Source organism: Castanea sativa, chromosome 3, assembly GCF_040712315.1.
Source record: "Castanea sativa cultivar Marrone di Chiusa Pesio chromosome 3, ASM4071231v1".
In the NCBI taxonomy this organism is placed as follows: domain Eukaryota; kingdom Viridiplantae; phylum Streptophyta; class Magnoliopsida; order Fagales; family Fagaceae; genus Castanea; species Castanea sativa.
The window spans coordinates 57,606,372-57,626,803 of NC_134015.1; the positions used below are offsets into that span (position 1 = coordinate 57,606,372).

General features: G+C 33.3%; 2 protein-coding genes across 2 annotated transcripts in view; both read right to left on the reverse strand.

The window, feature by feature from the left end:
* The window catches only part of LOC142629808 (protein root UVB sensitive 3), a 95,741-nt gene that overhangs the window by 9,381 nt on the left and 65,928 nt on the right, over positions 1-20,432 (reverse strand). The window lies entirely within an intron of this gene.
* LOC142626878 (uncharacterized) lies at positions 378-9,471 on the reverse strand. Its single transcript, XM_075800583.1, has 5 exons — positions 8,459-9,471; positions 6,173-7,882; positions 2,796-3,195; positions 2,525-2,689; positions 378-2,381 (listed from the first exon to the last, which is right to left on the reverse strand). Exons 1-3 carry the CDS (start codon positions 9,405-9,407, stop codon positions 2,813-2,815), a joined length of 3,042 nt encoding a protein of 1,013 aa, XP_075656698.1. The 5' UTR covers positions 9,408-9,471; the 3' UTR covers positions 378-2,381; positions 2,525-2,689; positions 2,796-2,812.

Sequence of the window (20,432 nt, forward strand, 5' to 3'; positions counted from 1 at the left end):
TAAGACACTTAAAATTATCCATGAGCAGGGATCAAGGATCTCACTTAAGACGTTAACCCAATTGGAGTGAACTCGCTCTGATACCACTTGTTTGCTTGTTTAGACCCCTATAAATCAAATTCGTTTAACCTAATTAATTAATCAAGTAGTTACTTAGATTGATTTTTTAGGTCTAGGTTAAACTTATGCAATCATATTACTAAGTGCAGAAAAGTAAAGAAGACAGTAATATGATGACCCAGGAAAACCAATGAAACCAACAGTTTCAAGGTAAAAAACCTGGAGAGGATTTAACCTAACTATCCTCAAGGTAAACAAATTCACTATAATAGAATTGAAGTTTACAATAGATTTTCTTCCTTAAATCTGAAGCTACCTCATATAGAACTTATTCACACAACCACGTCCAGCTCTGAATCCCTAGACTCTTCTATCTTGAATCTGCAGCACACAAGCACCCCTCGTTTGTGACTTTGAGATCCCACTCAAAGATTTTAGATCACTATCAATAGTTGATCTTTATGCAGCAACTTGTTTCCATTAGTTCTTGATTGTAAATCTCATTCCGGTAAATGCTTATTGAGTTAGAAGGTTACAGAAACCTCTTAGATCTCATAGGAGTAACTCACAAGACTTCCAAGAGCTTGAAAACGTAGTTAGAGTTTTCATTTTATACCTTGTAGTGTTAAATTGAAACTCTACGTGTTTTCACGGGCTTTGGGCCTGATTTAAAATATGCAGAAAATGACTTTCGATCGGTTGAACCTTTCTTTCGATCAGTTGAGCTTTATAGAATCTGAACTCTTCTTTCTACAACTTAATTGTTCTTGAATTTTGACTTGAATAATCTTGAGCAATGTTTGACACCTAAACTAGACATGTTTTTGTTCTTGGTTTGCCAACATACACAAATTTAGAATCTAAACATTTATCCTAAATATTTAGAACCTAACAAAGCATTCTCTCTCAATACAAAGCACAGGGCTGAATACAAAGCTAGATACTGCACCTAAAACAAGGAGAAGTTTTTGCTTCTCTAAAATTGCTGCACAGCCTCCTTCACACAGCCCTCTTCAAAGAGATCTCTCACACTCGCATTTTGCTACTCCATTCCTTTACAATTTCTGCTACACCCAAATTGTTAGACTAGCCACACAAACCAAATAAGAGAGCATCAGATATATATTTAATCAAGAGGAAATCAAAGTGAACAACGACGGATGGGCTGCTGTACACACAAATATATGCATTTAATGTAGGCATGAAACTAAAGCCACGCATGAATGGTCAAGCCAAAATTTGACAAAACTCTAACTAAACTTGAATCTAATCAAACCGGAAAAGCAAAAAATCCTCTGTCACCTCCATCAAAGCCCCTATTGGTTATCTCAAATTGCAAACCCCAAATATTCAAAATATGAATATAACGCAAAATCTAACAAATCTTCGCCATACAATCTTTTAGACAAGTTAATTAAATAATTTTTACTTAATTCAAAAACAAAACTTACAAATTTTGCCAAACTCTGCAACCATTCTCCACAATGGAGAAGTTTTCAGATCACCAATTTTAATCAAATTATTGTAATCTAATCCTAGCTTCAACATTGTCTTTAAAATAGCTATGACCGCCTCCACAAAAACCAATTGAAGAAAAACTCCACAAGGTCAAAAACACTAATACAACAACCAAATCTAGAATAAATTTCTAGCTACAATCTCATGGCAGGAATTGACAGAAGTAAAAGATTTTCATTTAAAGATGGGATTTTTTTTTTTCTTCTTAAAATCCTTTTGTAGCTTAAAAAAAATGTTGCCAGTTGTTGGGCAGTTACGTGAGAGTTCTACACACCTAAAATTCTGTCATCCAAATTCTAAGACTATTTGGACAAAAGAAAAATTTTGACAATTTTATACCACCCACTCATAAATAAAGCCAGGACATTTAAGTTTGTCTTGATAGCTTGTCCAAGTCTAGCCATTGTTTCATACAAATTTTTGTTTTTAAGTAGAGCAAAACTTTTTTTCATGAACATGGATACAAATTACATTCTCCTAGTGTTTTTGTATTCCAATCTTCTCAGGCTTGGTTCACCTGCACCCCAAACATCTATTGTAAAACTTGTTACAATTCTTGAGCTTAAAATAGATATAGAAAAAACTACCTGGGCTGTAAAAGGATCTCAATCAATAAAAGTAGGTAATTATGCATTGAAAGTTTCATTCTCATTGGAAGAAACTTTCAATGCATAATTGTCTAGACGTACGGAATCCCATTTTACATTGCCATAGGCCTAAACGAATTACTTTTGGCATGTTTTTATACCTGTCTTGTCGATGAGTTGTGTGGTCAGAAACAATGAAAGCAACTGTGAAGATACCTACGACATTTGGCAGAGTGAGACACTTGAGAAGAACTAATTCTTTAGAACTTGATACAACATCTCAAATAGAAATCTCAACTAAACATAATCAATAAGAACTGTAATAAAATAGAAGGAACCCAAAGAACATACCATATTACCATGATAATTTCGAAGCCAGTGTTCTGATTGACCTTGACCAACTATGTTTCACACACCTTGAGAAAGAGCTCGGCTTCCATTTGGGTTGAAGAGGATAGGTCAAGAGGCATGGAGGCTCCGACAGTAAGATGGAGGCTTGGATGGGTCGAAGATGAACAATGAAGCTGCGGAAGATGAATAGTCATGCGAATTGTGGTTTTTGAAGTATTGCCCTTATAAGTATAGAAGACTTTACATGAGGATGGAATGTATATAAGCATAGTATCTTACAAGAGATATGTAAACACTTATGAAGCTTCATTCAAATTCCCGAGATCAATGAGCTCTCTTAATGTGATCATGCGCAAAGGCTTTGTGAAAGGAGATTTCCAATTTAATAGCTTCTGATAAACTTGTTGCATGGTGGGACGAGATTGTGGACTGGTGTGTAAGCATGCTAATGCTATCTTTGCCACTAAAACCACCTTATCTGCAACTCTATTTGTAGGATGTGCAAGACGTTGATCCAATATATCTTCTAGTAGCACATCATGGGACGATAATGAAAATGATGATGATAGAAATGATGAGATCAAATCACCTGGATGCCTTCCAATAATTACTTCCATAGCGACTACTCCAAAGCTGTAAACGTCACACTTTTCACTTACTTCCATTGTATATGCATGCTCTGAAAGTAAAATATTAGGGTTAAATTCTTCTTTCACCACGTAATTCAACTTACCACACAATCTATTGGTTGTGGTACATGTACTACTTCTTTAAGTTTATACAAATTCGTAATATATACTAATATATACTAATATATATATATATATATATATATATATATATATATATATATATATATATATATAGGAACAACTCTACAAGTTAAGCTGGAAGTACTAAACTCTTGAAAATATTGGAATTTTGGAATTAGGTGGGGGAGGCAACTTCTAGGGGTAATACTTTTTTTTTTTTTTTGGAGAGAGCAGGTGTGGGTCTCAATGTCATCTTAAAAACTTTGCATTGAACCTAGGCCGTATAAGAAATAATTATCCAGTTTGAAAGAATTGTACAATGAGAAAACAAAGTTTCACGAAGTAAAATGTGATTCTTTAACCATGATTATTTGGGGGTATTTATGCACAATTAACTTCATCTAAAAGGATTCCAACAACAAAGGGAAAAAATACTTAGGGTCCGTTTGGATAGAACTTATTGCTGAAAACTGAAAATACTGTAGCAAAATAATTTTTTAATGTGTGAATAGTAGTGCGAGACCCATTTTTAATATTTTTTTCCTGAATAAAGTTCTTGTGGGTCCCATGAACAGTGTGTGAACAGTACCGAAACAGTGCATGAACAGTGATAAACAGTGTTATTTGTCTCCAAAAAGCAGAAAACGCGTGAATCAAAAAAAAAAAAAAAGAGCTGAAACGTGATCTCTCTAAACGCAGACGCAAATAATATGTATCCAAACCGCACCTTAGTCAAATAGATTAAAATCTTAACTAAATTTAAACATTGCCTTTTTTTTAATTGTAATTGTGATTATGATCACAAATAAAAAGGATGAAGTGACTGTATAAAATATCGTAGTTTGCAACTACCAAATACCTTAATGCCAATCAAGATACTACAAAAAATTTCTTTTTTTGTCCATAAATAAGCAGAATACTCTAATTATTAATTGAACCTCTGAAACATAATTATTAATCGAACCTAGTAGTTCAAATTGTGACAACTATACATCACATTATGTAGTGCGACGAATTTCAATAAGGCCTCTTTGAAGGCAAACAATGCCAATTGAAATAACATTAATACGAATATAAAGTTATTAAAACGTGAATTATATTATGAATCGAAGTTTGATTTTTCTATATTGTGTATTGTAAGATACACGAACATTCAATAAAATTATAAAAAAAATTATAGATATACATATATAAAAAATCATAAAAAAAATTATAAATATACATACATAAAATGTATATTCATTATAAATTTGGAATATATTCAATTAATAACTAATTTAATAATTACTTTTTTTTAGAAATTTAATGATTATTGATGTAATAATATTTAACAAAGCTAACTAAATAAATCAAACCAACCTCATTACACACGCTCTGCGCGTGCAGTGAGACCCTTTTTTTATTTTGAGTTTAATGTAATTTTTAAATCTGAATTTGTCTATTGTTAGTGAGTTTACACAAGAAGAGATTTGTAAGAAGTTAAAATTTAGGATTTTGAAAAGTAGTAAATTGTTGTTCTAATTTTTAGGAAAAAATTGTATCAAACGTGATGTGTGCTAATTTTTAGGAAAAAAGTTTTTCTGGTAGTTTTATTTATTAATTTTGTTGAATTACCAATTTATCCCCTTTTTTAGAAATATAGATTTTCTTATTAGATTAGGGGCATTTTTGACATTTTCTGAAGTTATAACTAATTTTCAAAATCCTCTTAATATATAAAGATTAACTTTATAACAAACACATTCAAATTGATTAAACTGAGAAGTGACAATACATGATTTATGAGCCAAAATAATAATTTCTGTTCATCGTCTTGTCTAATCAACTTCATCTAAGTCAATGTTATTATCATGTTAATCATATTGCAAAATTATTTTTTCATTGACATTTTCTTCATTATTATCAACATTTACAATTTTTTTTTATTCTAATAAATTTTTTTTTATATTTTTTTCTTGGCATTCTAACTTTTTAGACTTATAACAATTAAAAAAAAAATATATTTTTATTCAATACATAATTCATAGCATAGAAAAGAAATTTGCAAATATGAAAGTAAATTGTCATGTGTATAGTCCAAATTTTGTAGGAGAAAGAGAAGGGGGGGAACTCATGGACATGTTATTTTATTAGACTTAATTAAATTTCCCAATAATTTTTTGTTTAAACAAAGTCTAAGAACTTGTTTTCTCAATAATTGTGTTAAAAAAAGTCTAACAAGTTGTCTAAATCAAATAAAACCACAAATTTTAACTCAAAAAAAAAAAAAAAACTCATTTTAAACCCACATGTCTATGCGTTGTACGTAAGATTCACTAATACTATACAATTTATGCAATACACACCTATGTATCGGACGATTTTTGAGCACTTACAATACATAATTTTTTGTACACGATATGATACACATCGTACGATACATGCCATGTATCGTACGATATTGACAACTTTGAATACGACTAGAGACACAATATTTTACATAATTAGTGATTTAAAATACTATAACGATTCATGAATACTTATGATACAGAATTTTTTGTACATGATACAATACATATTGTACAACACATATTGCATATCGTATAATACTGACAACTATGGATACAACTAGAGACACAATATTTTACATAATTAGTGATTTAAAATACTATAATTCGTACTAAAAAAAAAGCGGTGTTAGAAAGTCTATGTAAAAGCTAAAAGCCTTATAGCTAAACTGACATGTTTTGATGTTTCCAATTGAAATGCCTAGCATTCAAATTCCCCCACCCCTGATTATCAATTTATCTAAAGCAAGAAAAAAAAGAAGAAAGTCTATGTATAAGTGATGTTACTTCAATCATAACTTGTCATATTAGCAATTGTGAAAATTTTAATGTTGCCAACATTACTTAAATAGCATACCTGGAGCAGTGTATCCAATGGTTCCTGCAAACGAAGTCCAATAAGATGCGTCAGAACTCATAATCCTAGCTGTGCCAAAGTCAGAGACATGAGATTCATATTCTGAATCTAGTAGAACATTCTTGCTTGATATATCACGATGAATTATTGGACTGGAGCAGTCATGATGCATATAAGATAGTGCACTTGCCACACCTTTAACAACGTTTACCCTCTTTACCCAATCAAACTCCAGTGCTAATTCATCATTCTTTAGTATCTTTTCCAAGCTCCCACCTTCCAAGAATTGATAAACTAAAAGCAAGTGTCGTGGATGTGAGCAAAAACCATGAAGCTTTACAATGTTGCGGTGTCGTATTTCAGTTAGACTACGTATCTCACTGGTGAAAGCTTTTAGATTGACCACACTATCTTCTGAGAGTGGGTGAAGTTTCTTTACAGCGACAACTTGACCTGTAGACAATTCTGCTTTATAAACAATTCCCTGGCCACCTACACCAATAATATGTTTGTCATCAAAATCCTCTATTGCTTCAATAATTTTTTCGTAAACCATTTTCCCATCATAGCTCCATACTGCAAACATATTTTGATGTTCTTCTTCTTTTGGCTTAATTTCTGTCTTCACCTTTCTTGAGCAAATATATAATGTGATTCCAACAATGATAAATATAAGAAAGACAATGCCCAAAAGGATGAAAATTAGTGTCATAATTTTTTTCCCCTTTTTGACATGAAGATTGTGGCCAATTGCAAAAGGGCAAGCCTTCAAACCAGTAGCATTGCCACACAAGCCATTGTTGTTTCTAAATGCTTCTATTGATGCCTCACAAAATGCTTTAGTATTCGGAATAGGACCCCGCAATTGATTGTAGGACAAGTCAATGGATGTCAAACCTAACAATTGATTAAAACTAGATGGAATATTGCCAAAGAGTGCATTGTGGGAAAGATTCAAGATTTCTAACATTTTCAAATCTCCAAGTTGTTGTGGAATCTCTCCTGTTAGAAAATTTTTGCTAAGATCAAGATTTTGGAGATACTGCAAATTGCCAATTTGAATTGGGATATATTTCCTTAAGTAATTGTTGCTCAAATTCAAGAGAAAAAGTTTCTTACATTTCCCTAGGTCAGGAATATGGCCACTTAGACTATTATTGGCGAGATTAAGTTGCTCCAAATTTGATAGCATCTCTAAATTGTAAGGAACTTGTCCAGAAAATTTGTTACTATCTAGATAAAGGTTTAACAAAAATTTCAACTTACCTAATTCCTTGGGAATTTTCCCATGTATCTTATTTGAGGAGAGGATGAGCACTTGTAATTGACTTGCTTCTCCAAGCTCAGGAGGTAATCTACCTGAAATTTCATTGTTAGAGATTTTCAAGCATGTCAAGTTTTGACATTGCCCCCAATTAGCTGAAAGCTCACCATAAAGCTTATTATAACTCAACTCCATGTATTTTAAGTGTGGGTATATACCAAAACTTTCTCCTATATTTCCAATAAGTTGATTTCCATTAAGTCGGACTCTAATGAGGCTTGTGCAGTTTCTCAAGGATTTTGGTATTGGACCAATAAAATGATTATCATATGCGATAAATTTCTCAAGCAATCCACCACTGCACACATTTTCGAGCAAGTGACCAATAAATTGGTTTCCAAATATTTGGAGCTCCTTCAATTCAGTAAAATTGTTCTGTTCAAATGAAATGAGATTGCTTAACTTATTAGTGAACAATCTGAAATAAGTGAGCTTAGTTAACCTTACTTTAGAAGCAAAAATTATACCTATGAAATTGTAAAATGATAACTTAAGATCACTCAGAGAACTTACAATTCCAAATTCTTGAGGGATGAAACCGGAAAGTTGGTTCGTATGAAGATATATAAAGGCTAGGTTGCTTAAGTTTCCAAGAGAAGCAGGGATGACACCCGTGAGATTGTTTGTTGATAAGTCAAGGTCAATCAGAGAACTTAGCATTCCTAATTCTTGAGGGATGGAACCAGAAAGTTGATTCGTATGAAGATATAAAGTGGTTAGGTTGCTTAAGTTTCCAAGAGAGGCAGGGATGACACCCGTGAGCTTGTTTTTTGATAACTGAAGGTCAGTCAGAGAACTTAGCATTCCTAATTCTTGAGGGATGGAACCAGAAAGTTGATTCCTATGAAGATATAAAGTGGTTAGGTTGCTTAAGTTTCCAAGAGAGGCAAGGATGACACCCGTGAGCTTGTTTGTTGATAACTCAAGGTCAGTTAGAGAACTTAGCATTCCTAATTCTTGAGGGATGGAACCAGAAAGTTGATTCCTATGAAGATATAAAGTGGTTAGGTTGCTTAAGTTTCCAAGAGAAGCAGGGATGACACCCGTGAGATTGTTTGTTGATAACTCAAGGTCAGTTAGAGAACTTAGCATTCCTAATTCTTGAGGGATGGAACCAGAAAGTTGATTCCTATGAAGATATAAAGTGGTTAGGTTGCTTAAGTTTCCAAGAGAGGCAGGGATGACACCTGTGAGCTTGTTTGTTGATAACTCAAGGTCAGTCAGAGAACTTAACATTCCTAATTTTTGAGGGATGGAACCAGAAAGTTGATTCCTATGAAGATATAAAGTGGTTAGGTTGCTTAAGTTTCCAAGAGAGGCAGGGATGACACCCGTGAGATTGTTTGTTGATAAGGCAAGGTCAGTCAGAGAACTTAGCATTCCTAATTCTTGAGGGATGGAACTAGAAAGTTGATTCGTATGAAGATATAAAGTGGTTAGGTTGCTTAAGTTTCCAAGAGAGGCAGGGATGACACCCGTGAGATTGTTTTTTGATAACTTAAGGTTAGTCAGAGAACTTAGCATTCCTAATTCTTGAGGGATGGAACCAGAAAATTGATTCATATGAAGATATAAAGTGGTTAGGTTGCTTAAGTTTCCAAGAGAGGCAGGGATGACACCTGTAAGATTGTTTGTTGCTAACTCAAGGTTAGTCAAAGAACTTAGCATTCCTAATTCTTGAGGGATGGAACCAGAAAGTTGGTTTTCAAAAAGATATAAATTTGTCAGTTTGCTCAAGTTTCCAAGAGAGGCAGGGATGACACCTACGAGGTTATTTGATTGTAACTCAAGGTTAGTCAGAGAACTTAGCATTCCTAATTCTCGCGGGATAGAACCAGAAAGTTGATTCATATAAAGATATAAAGTAGTTAGGTTGCTTAGGTTTCCAAGAGAAGTTGGGATGACACCCATGAAATTGTTAGATGAGAAATCAAGCTTACTCAGAGAACTTAATGCTCCTAAGTCTTGAGGAATAAAGCCAGTCATATGGTTGACAGAAAGGTCAATGACGTGAAGGCTAGTCAATTTGCCTATTTCAAAAGAAATTCTCCCAATGAATTGATTAGCAGAAAGGTCAAGAAGAGAGAGTTTGGAGAGGTGAGAAATATTTGAGTTAATGATTCCAAATAGTGAATTGTAAGAAAGGTTAAGGCTGAGTAGATTGGGGAAGGATTGAAAGTTGAGATTGTGAAGCGTACCTCTCAAACCATAACTTGAAAGGTTCAGATGGGTAACGCTTCCAGAGTGGTCGCAATTTATTTCGACCCAATTGCAAGGAGTGGTTCCAACCCACGACGACAAGAGAGACTGGCTTTTGTTGGGAAGGCTGGTTTTCCAATTTAGAAGAGCCATTGCTTCCTTTGTTTCCTCTGCTATCTTACCCTTACTATTAGAGTGAGCAAAAGGTGAAGATAGGGAGGAAACAGAAGCAGTGGATGAGGAAACGAAATGGAGGATGATGAGAAGAAGGTGGAAGAAAAGTAGAGATGAAAGGAATTGGTTGAAGAGAGGTTTGTTTGAAAGGAAAGTCATAATGTAGGGTGAAGGAAGGAAAGGATAAAGTAAGGTTGGAAGAAGGAGTGGATGAATGAGTTGAAATGGTTAGAGAGGTATTAATTTATAGGTGGGACTATGGGAGTGGATGAATGACTTTAGGCTGAATATTCAATTGCTTGAATCGTGACCGTCCAATTGATTAACGGCCAAAAATTGAGTCTGAGTTTGGATTAGGCTTTGGAAATGGAATCTCCTCAGACTCTATTGTCGTAGTGTTTGGTGGATGTAATCATCACAATATTAAAAAAAAAAACAAAACAAAAACAAAATTATTACAAAATTAAAAACCCATGATAATGCACTGAAGGTCAATCAGGCCCGGAACTGATTAGCCAGTCCTCTCGTGCCACGTCATGACGTTGTAAAACAATCCTCTACACTTTCACTAAAAAAAAAATAACAAAAAAAAATAAAAACACTTTCTAGTTTCTACTCTTAAAAAATTTGGTCAAATTTCTATTTTCTAAACTAAATTTAAATATTCTACAATTTAAAAGGATGAAAATAAAAGTACAGCTGTACATTAAAAAAAGAAAGTCAATATGCCATTTTCAACTAATACATTCAGTTCAAATCCTCTGTCCCCAGTTATAGAATTATAAAATTAAAAAAATAAATAATAATGTAACATTAATAAATTAAAAAATTGGACTTTAATGCAAAGAAAGAAAAGTTTGAATTTTAAAATGCAAGGGAGAGAGAATGTAGCTCCTAGAGGAAAAAGGAAGGAAAAAAAAGAAGAAGAAAAAGAGATCGTTTAGGAAAGAATATAGAACAAGAAAGAAAGAATGGCATTGCCTACCTAGAAAAAATGACTCCACTAGCCAACGGGGAGTGTGGGACGGTCAAAGTCCCACACTAACATTACCTATCAAAGTCCGTAGATAGATAGATCTGGCAGCTTTCATTGCTCTGTGTCCTTTGGCGGATTGGAGGAAAATTTTAGTCCTTATAATTAGTTTATTCAATTTTTTTAATTTTTTTTTATTTATATTTAAATTTTTTTTTAACCCATTACTTACATACTCAACTCAATATCATAAATTTTTTATGACTTATATTGGAATTTTTTTTTTGTTACGATTCTGTCCTTACTTTTCCATAATGACCGTACTAAAAATGGGGCAATCATTTACAATTTTTCATTACTCTCTCTCTCTCTCAACAAGATTTTGCAAAAGAAAAAACACAATAATTATGCGGATTAAGTTAGGGACACACTGAAAATTCATAGTATTTTAAAAAATTAGCTTACCATCTCACATGTAGGTCCATTACAATTTGCATTTGATTTTTTTTAATGGCTCATGTGTGAAGTGGTAGACTTGGTAAACGGGTTGAGCTTTTTTTTTTTTTTTTTTTTTTGAGAAACACACACATATATAGGGAGAAGGGAGATGAGATAAGAGAATACACTCACACGCCAACACCAAAACTGCATGCGGCAGTTAGTGTCGCGAAGCAAGTGATAAACTTCAACATCACATTTTACTGATGTGAGACAACTTAACAACACTGAGTATCTTTTTTTTTTTTTTTTGAGAAAACACACACACACGTATTTTTAGGTTTAAAAAATCCAAAGTTCACAAATCTTGTCATCACCACAAAAAAACGAAAAAAAGAAAACAAAAAGAAAACAAAACTAGATGATGTGGATTATATCAAGTTATCAATCTTCTCAAGTGCACCAATTACATATAAAATAAAATAAAAAAGTTAAATTACTTAGAAAGATAACTATTAGGTAAAGAAAATAAGTAAATACTTTATATGAATTGCACCTCAATCCACTCAATTGAAAGACTAACTTGGTCTACGGGGTATGTGAGAAAAAAGTCTTATGAAGTGAGTAGAAATTGACAAGATTTGGCATAATATGAATAATATTAGAATTGATGATATTTGTTTATTAGTAAACAAGATTTATGTGTAAGAATTTTTCAATCATGACAAAGTAGTATTGAAATGGAACTTCACCATTATGAGCATAATGTAATTGGACATCTACATATCAAAAAAAATCGTTAAATATTTTTTAATCACTCCAATGGCTACTAGGGAATAAAAATCAATAAGATAGTAATGCTTGTACTCTCTTCCAATTTCTACTACATATATGGAACAAACAATTTCAATCATGAATATTATCAAAAATAAGTCTTACAGGGCATTGTTGAATGAACAGGGCATTGTTGAATGAACAGGGCATTGTTTATGGTGTGTAATATGTTGTTTGGTTCTTGTGGGAAAATAGGATAGGATGGCAGCATTGTTGAATGAACAGGGCATGCGACTAGAAGGAGAGGTTGGTAGTGGAATCCTCTGGTCGAGAGACGATGCGTATGCTCGGGTGATGGATCGTCCTGAGCGCCCCGGACGTGTACGCGGGGTAGGTTTTGGAATCACCCCATCAGGAAGAAGTGCCACCAACAATTCACTGTTTACCTCGAGTCCGTCGTCAACCAGAACAACGCAAAGGATTTCAGGGTTGGAGACGAGTCATGAAGAGCTTAGGGAGCGACTAGCTCAATCAGAGGCGAGGCATAGGGAGGACCTGGCTCAATCTGAGGCGAGGCATAGGGAAGAACTAGCTCAATCTGAGGCAAGACATAAACAACAACTTGGACGAAGTGAGGAGTTCGATGAGAGAGATGTTCAACCAATTTAACGCATTTAGCCCACTTATCCGTGAATTATATTCTTCTCAGGTAGCAAACCAATTTCCCTTTAACGAAACACTACTTTTTACAATGCATTGTTATGTGATATTAATACAATGCGTTTAATATATATGTAGAGTGGCAATGCTTGATGGGAATGCAACTGTGCATCCGAAGGTAAAACAAAATTCCTTTAAAAATTTCCCTAAAAACAATACTCTTGTTAACGAATGAGAAATTGACTACACAACTTACTACACTACTCTTGTTTATGACTTAGTTGAACTACAGCTAGCCTTCCTCTTATGTTACTAAGTTGATGAAAACAACATAACTGATATGGGGCAGAGATTGATTCGTAGTACTATATTTTCGTTGTATTGTAGCCCCAATTGTAATGAGCTCTCCCTATTTCTAATTAATCTTACATGCTTCCATTTTGGCATTTGATACAAATGGTTCATTTGAACTCATATTTAGAGTATTATGTATTGCAAGCAAAAATTTGGCAAGTTTAACTTGACAGTTGTGAATAATTTGTGCAGTTTTACCATGAAGTGGACAAGAAAGCGTATGTCAAAATGGAGCCAAATGCCACTGAGGAAACTCTTCAGGCCTCACAACAAACGTTTTTTGTGAATAGACATGAGCAAACGTTTGTATATATATATATTTTTGTTAATAGCCAGTTTGGCTATTTGTGATGTTGTTGGCTGTGGCTGTGGCTTTTTGTGATGTTGGGAACTGGTTTATTTTGGCACTTGTGTTGTGTTGTAATTTTGGGAACTTGTTTATTTTGGATGGTTGGGTTGTGTTGGAAACTTGTGTTGTGTTGAAACTTGTTTATTTTGGATGGTTGCGTTGTGTTGGAAAGTTGCTGCTGTTGGATGGTTGTATTGTGTTGGAACTTGTTTAGTTTGGATGGTTGTGTTGTGTTGGAAAGTTGCTGCTGTTGGATGGTTGTATTGTGTTGGAATTTGTTTAGTTTGGATGGTTGTGTTGTGTTGGAAACTTGCTGCTGTTGGAACTTATTTATTTTGGATAATTTGTGTTGGAACTTGTTTATTTTAGATGGTTGTGTTGTGTTGGGAAAAATTCTTTTGAAGTTAAGGTGGTGAGTTGTTGAGTTATTTGACTCCAGTGTGGGAAATTGTTGAGTATCTTCAAAGTTATCTACACCTTTTTAATATTTTAAAATATTCAATAACATTTTCAGTGCAGGTTGATAAGCTAGGCCTTAGTCTTGAGCTGGGTTCATTTGTGGCTGGTGTTATGATATCTACTACTGACTTTGCACAACATACTTTGGACCAGGTACTTTGTTTGTCATTAATAATTTCCAAACGTTTCATGTATATAAATTTAACTATTGTCTAAAACTAAATTCTAGTTCTACTTCATGTTGTGATGTTTTCTTATGTTATTTTAGCTTTTGAAAAGTTAAACTGAATAGTGTTTGAATCGGGGTAAATGAGTGTAGACTGCTGACTAATTTGAAATTATGATAATAGTCTTTGCAGCACTTTTCCTTCCAAGTATTGGAATGCTCATACATGGGCATTTCCTATGGAACCATGTGGATATATTGCTAGCATCTGTTATTTTGGTCATAGTTGTTAAGACATTGTTGTTGTTATTGTTACTAAGGCCTTTGGTTATAGCATTAGAACATCATTCATTGTAAGTTGACTTGTATGGCTTGTTCAATTAGTTTTAGATCTGGATTAACAAAAGAAATTGCTTATTTATGAAAGAATGATTTTTTTTTTTTTTTTATAGGTTGGGGTCTCACTTGCTCAAATTGGAGAATTTGCTTTTGTTCTCCTAAGTTGACTTGTATGGCTTGTTCAATTAGTTTTAGATCTGGATTAAGAAAAGAAATTGCTTATTTATGAAAGAATGATTTTTTTTTTTTATAGGTTGGGGTCTCACTTGCTCAAATTGGAGAATTTGCTTTTGTGCCTCAAATCTTCATCTTATTGAGGTGAAATCTCTTGCTCTGCTGTTGTTTGTGTGGGTTGAATATTTTGGATGTTTGTGTGGGCTGGGAAAATTCTTCAGTTATGATAACAGTGAAAAAACAGCCAAAACAGAGGGCAGGGAAAAAAAAAAAAAAAAAGAGAAGCTATAGCCGCGTTTTTTATAAACGCGGCTATAGTCTGCACCCTGTAGCCGCGACAAGAACCGCGGCTCAAGCAGGTCTGTAGCCGCGTTTTCCGAAAACGCGGCTATAGGTCGCTGACTATAGCCGCGTTTTTGAAAAACGCGGCTATAGACCTGATGCCTATAGCCGTGGTTCAAAAACGCGGCTTCAGTTGGTCCGTAGCCGCGTTTTTAAAACGCGGCTACGGACCCCGCAGCCGTTCTTTGCGCCACTTAGGCCGCGTTTACAAACGCGGCTCTAGAAAACGCGGCTATAGGATATAGCCGCGTTTTCGGGGTCTATAGCCGCGTTTTTGAAACGCGGCTATAGGCCCCGTTTTTTGTAGTGAATGTATGACCAAGTCAGTCCTTCCCTCAAATACACGGCCAGTTGCCAGTTGGTTCTTCCCCTAACAGCTATTTACACAACACATGATTATTTCCTGTCAATTATAGTTATTGGAATTGAGAATAGGGGTCAAATTGTATAATTCTTAAATCTCATGGATCAATAATACAAAATTAATATAACAAGAGATCTGCTTAAAACTAATCCAAATCCAAAAGGGGTTCTTTACTTCTTTTTGCACTTTTTCCTCGGCCACTTTAAAATTTAGAGAAAAAGTAACTAAATAGAAGAGGTGAAGAAAAAGAGAAGAGTAAAAGAAGTGCAAGGCTAGGCAAAATTGTCTTAATTGTTCTACCTTTTTACTTTCTTATTTATGTTGATTTGCTTTCAATTGTTTTGTTGACTAACTAACCATTAGGGTGAAAGTAACTAGCCGTGTGTTATGGGGAATGACTAAGTGGGTCATGCTGCATCAGTGGGAAATGAGAAGGACTGACTTGTTCAAGCGTCATAATTTGTTATTGAGATTGAAATTTATTTCAAAGTAAATTTTTTTTTTGAAAAAAACATTTTCAAGGAAACAATTTTTTTTTTCTAGTGATTTAATTACATATTTGAAAATGCCTTGAAAAATATTTTCAAATGCTTTGTTTATATGAAACTTAAAAACAAAAAATCATATTTTCATGTTGAAATTAAAAAAAAAAAAATCCATGAAAAAAAAATCACCATTCCAACATTTTACAAACAATAATCTCACAAAATTTAACATAAATAACTCAAATCCATAGTACAACAAATCCGCAATACCAAAATCTACTATGAATTTCACAAAATATAATATAGCTAACTGAAAATTATTTATTATTATTATTATTATTATTATTATTATCATTATTATTATTATTATTATTATACCTGAAAATAGTGAAAATACATTCAAGAAATATTTACATTGAAATAAACGTAGTGTAAAATTGAAAATTCAGGACTAAGTTCAACATTAATTGGAAGATTGATTATAATTGTTGAACCATGAAAATAAGATAAGACTGCAAATTCTCCGTGACTTAATTGAGGAGTTAGTTAAAGTAATAAGATAAGACTACAAATTCTCCATAGACAATTGAGGAGTTTTTTTTTTTTTTTTAGAGAGTTTCAACCTATGGCGTCCGCTCCTGATAATAGCTCTTTATTATCAGACCAAGACACCAATCAGTTTTTGGTGTAGGCGGGGATTGAACCCTAGATCTTTTATACAACCATCAAAGACTTTACCAGTAGAGCTAACTGGAACCCACATAATTAAGGAGTTAGTTAAAGTGTAAGAAAGAGCCAATGGAGCGCGTTAAATGGAGTTATATATTCAATCCATACATAGACTTATTGCTATTACCCCTGCACAAAATTCCACTAACATTAGATAAGATATTAGATTCTATATAAAATAAAATAATTGCAATTAATCATGTTTTGATTGTTTTCTACAAAATAAGGGAAGTATGCGAATAAGGCCTTAGCATCATCAACATTCATTTTGTTGATAGAAATACATGACATAACCATGCACATGAGAACTCTATGTTTGTGGATACTAGACAACTAGTACTAGTTTTTTATTTTATTTTATTTTTTTATTTTAGAATACTAAGTATTTTCACATATACATGGGGAGAAGAGAGAATGTCTTAAAAAAACTGACTGTAGTGTATATCCAAGAGGGTCTTACTCTTGAATACATAGTACAAGCTTTAAACCTCTTTAACTCATACTCATTTTCTAATGTGGGATTAACCCATTAATTTTAAAAAAAATACTAACTATTTTAACACACACATAGGGGAGAATGAGACAACTAGTACTAGTAGTATACACATACGGGACACGGATTTATTACGATTGATGTATACACCTTAAGTTCGTCATCATTTACATGAGTCTCTCTCTTTATCAGCTACATTTGGAAGCATTTTCATTCAATACCTCAAGAATTATGGACTCAATAATGTTAGGGAGCCAACAAAAAAATTACTACTGTTTCACAACATTTCAAATTATCCTACCACCTGTTCACCACAATCTGTAATTCAAAAAAAATTTAAAGACCCATATATGAGGTGGCAGATTGATTTAAAATAGTTGTAAATTTTTATCGTGCCCCAAAAAGAACTTTTATAAACTACATCAGCATATTCTTATATATATGCCAACAGGCTTGATATTTTATTAACTAGCAGATCAATCATTACAGGCACCTATAGTTTCAGTATTGATAATTACAAATTCATTTTAATAAGATGTATTAATACTTTCAGGTGTTTCCAAGACATCCAGAGTTGAAATACCCCCTATAACTTAAAAAAAAAAAGGGGGGGGGGGGGGGGGAACAAATAAGATGAGTTAGATCTTCTAGAGTTCGAAAATCATTGTCTACAAGTGTAATGATTTTGTTTTTTCTTTTTCTTTTTCTTTTTTGAGAGAGTTGAGTAATGATTTTGTAAGTAAAAGATAGTTAGATCATTCTTTAAATAATAATAATAATAATAATAATAATAATAATAATAATAATAATAATAATAGTGTATTACTGTATTGAACTCTGTCTCCAACATATACTAAAAAATATTTACCGAAAGTTTGTTTTTCATCTCTAAATTATCAAAAAAATTATTTTTTCTTCCCTATTTTGGTTTATAAACTATTGAAAAAATTATTTACAAAATTTTAGAATGAAAAAAGAATTTTTTAAAGTTTAAGGACCAAAAAAGAAAATTTGATAAAATTTAGGGATTACCCAGAAGTAAATAATCAGATTTTCCTCTCTATTTTCAAACCACCCTTTTTATACGAGAAATGCTATGTTTACAATATTTTCATAACACTTTCACAACAAATCCTAAGTGGTAGATTGTTATTAATTATTATAGGTGGGCAAAAAAGTAATTTAAGTTGTAGATTTAAATTAGAACCAATAAGAACTTACCACCTATGATTTGTTATGAAAATATTGTGGACAGAACACTTATCTTTTCATACCAACCAAAACACAAAATATGTGTGATTGTGGAAAAGGCACTAATGATCTGTTGAATATGCTTTGGATTTTATTTTCTCTAGCATGATTGGCTAGAGTAGACTTTGTTTTCTTGACAAATTGGCCTTTAGGGGCATATGACTAATTGGCCGTGTATTTTGGGGGAGGACTTTCTTGATCATGTAATGTATATTAGTGGAGAAGGACTTACTGGCAAAACACAAAATACGTGTGATTGTGGAAAAGGCACTAATGATCTGTTGTATATGCTTTTGATTTTATTTTCTCTAGCATGATTGGCTAGAGTAGACTTTGTCTTCTTGACAAATTGGCCGTGTATTTTGGGGGAGGACTTTCTTGGTCATGTAATGTATATTAGTGGAGAAGGACTAACTGTCAAAACACAAAACACGTGTGATCGTGGAAAAGGCACTAATGATCTATTGTATATGCTTTTGATTTTATTTTCTCTAGCATGATTGGCTAGAGTAGACTTTGTTTTCTTGACAAATTGGCCTTTAGGGGCATATGACTAATTGGCCTTGTATTTTGGGGGAGGACTTTCTTGGTCATGTAATGTATATCAAGGTTTTCAGACCCGGACCGAACCGAGAGGTCAGACCGTGAAAACCAAGAACCGGATGAAAATCTAGTTTTTAAAGCATAGAGAACCGGGCATATGTGACAATTCCATGAACCCCTAAAACTGTGGTTGAACCCCTTAGCAATTTTTTTATTTTTATTTTAAACAACTTAACACAATTTTATTCTACTTAATTAAATTATCCATCTCTTACAAGGAATAAAACAAAATTATAATTAAAATCCTTCAAAGATATTCAACTTTACTTCAAAAATTAATCATAAATTTTAATGTTTTCATGGTTATTATTTTATTTAATTAACTTTCTTATTTAATTATTAAATATATGCTTGAAAATCATTAAGTTTCCCTCACATATATAGATATATTAGTAAATTTTGCTAGTTTTATAAATTTATTATCTATATCTAGGCTTTAATTAATTATTAAATTAATTATGACGTCATCACGGTTCGACCCCAGTTCGATCTCAAAAACCTTGAACCTCTCATTTTTACAGTTCAATGAACGGTTCGAGTCTGAAAACCTTGATGTATATTAGTGGAGAAGGACTAACTGGCACCTTCTCAAGCATGATTGGCACTCATGGGTCATTTCCATTGCCTTAATTCGTCCCTCTACTTGTCATTTGTCAATAATAGGTTATTTTATGATGTTTGGTGTGCTCTCAATTGTTTTCTTGACAAATTGGCCTTTAGGGGCTTATGACTAATTGACCGTGTATTTTGGGGGAGGACTTTCTTGGTCATGTAATGTATATTAGTGGAGAAGGATGACTAAACTGACCGTGCATTTGGGGGAAGGAAGGAGACTTGACTTAACTTCCGTTGCCTTAATTAAAGGCATCTTTTCACGTATAAAAAATAAAGCACTGACTTTGGTTGTGCATTAGAGGACACACTAATTGCACAAATGAAAAACTTGTAATGTAATGTATATTAGTCATGTAATGTATATTAGTGGAGAAGGACGACTAAACTGACCGTGCATTTGGGGGAAGGAAGGAGACTTGACTTAACTTCCGTTGCCTTAATTAAAGGCATCTTTTCACGTATAAAAAATAAAGCACTGACTTTGGTTGTGCATTAAAGGACACACTAATTGCACAAATGACAAACTTGTTGTGTTGCATGATTAGTATGTAAGTAACATAAGAAGTTATAGGTAAGGGTAGTTCTACTATACCCCTATTAGGGAAAAATAAAATAAGATTATTGATGATGCCGAAATTGTCAGCTACTTATATTCGTTTAGACGGAGTGCGTTGTTGTTAGTTCGGGAAACCCTGCACAAGATCAGGAGATGGGACTCTACTCGATTGGTCACCGATGTAGTGTCGGCCACCTAGCCTTTGATGATAAAGTCCAAGGCCGGCCCTAGGCCTTGGCCATGGCCTAAGGCCCCTAACATAGAAAGGCCCCCAAATTAAAATGGGGCCAGTAAGGTTTTTTTTTTTTTTTTCTTTTAATAAAAAAAAGAGTGTGCAACTTGCACATTTTTTTATATCATATAGGTCTTATAAATTGATATATCCAATCACAATAAATAATTCAATATTCATTTATTCTTTTCATAAAATGTCACATTA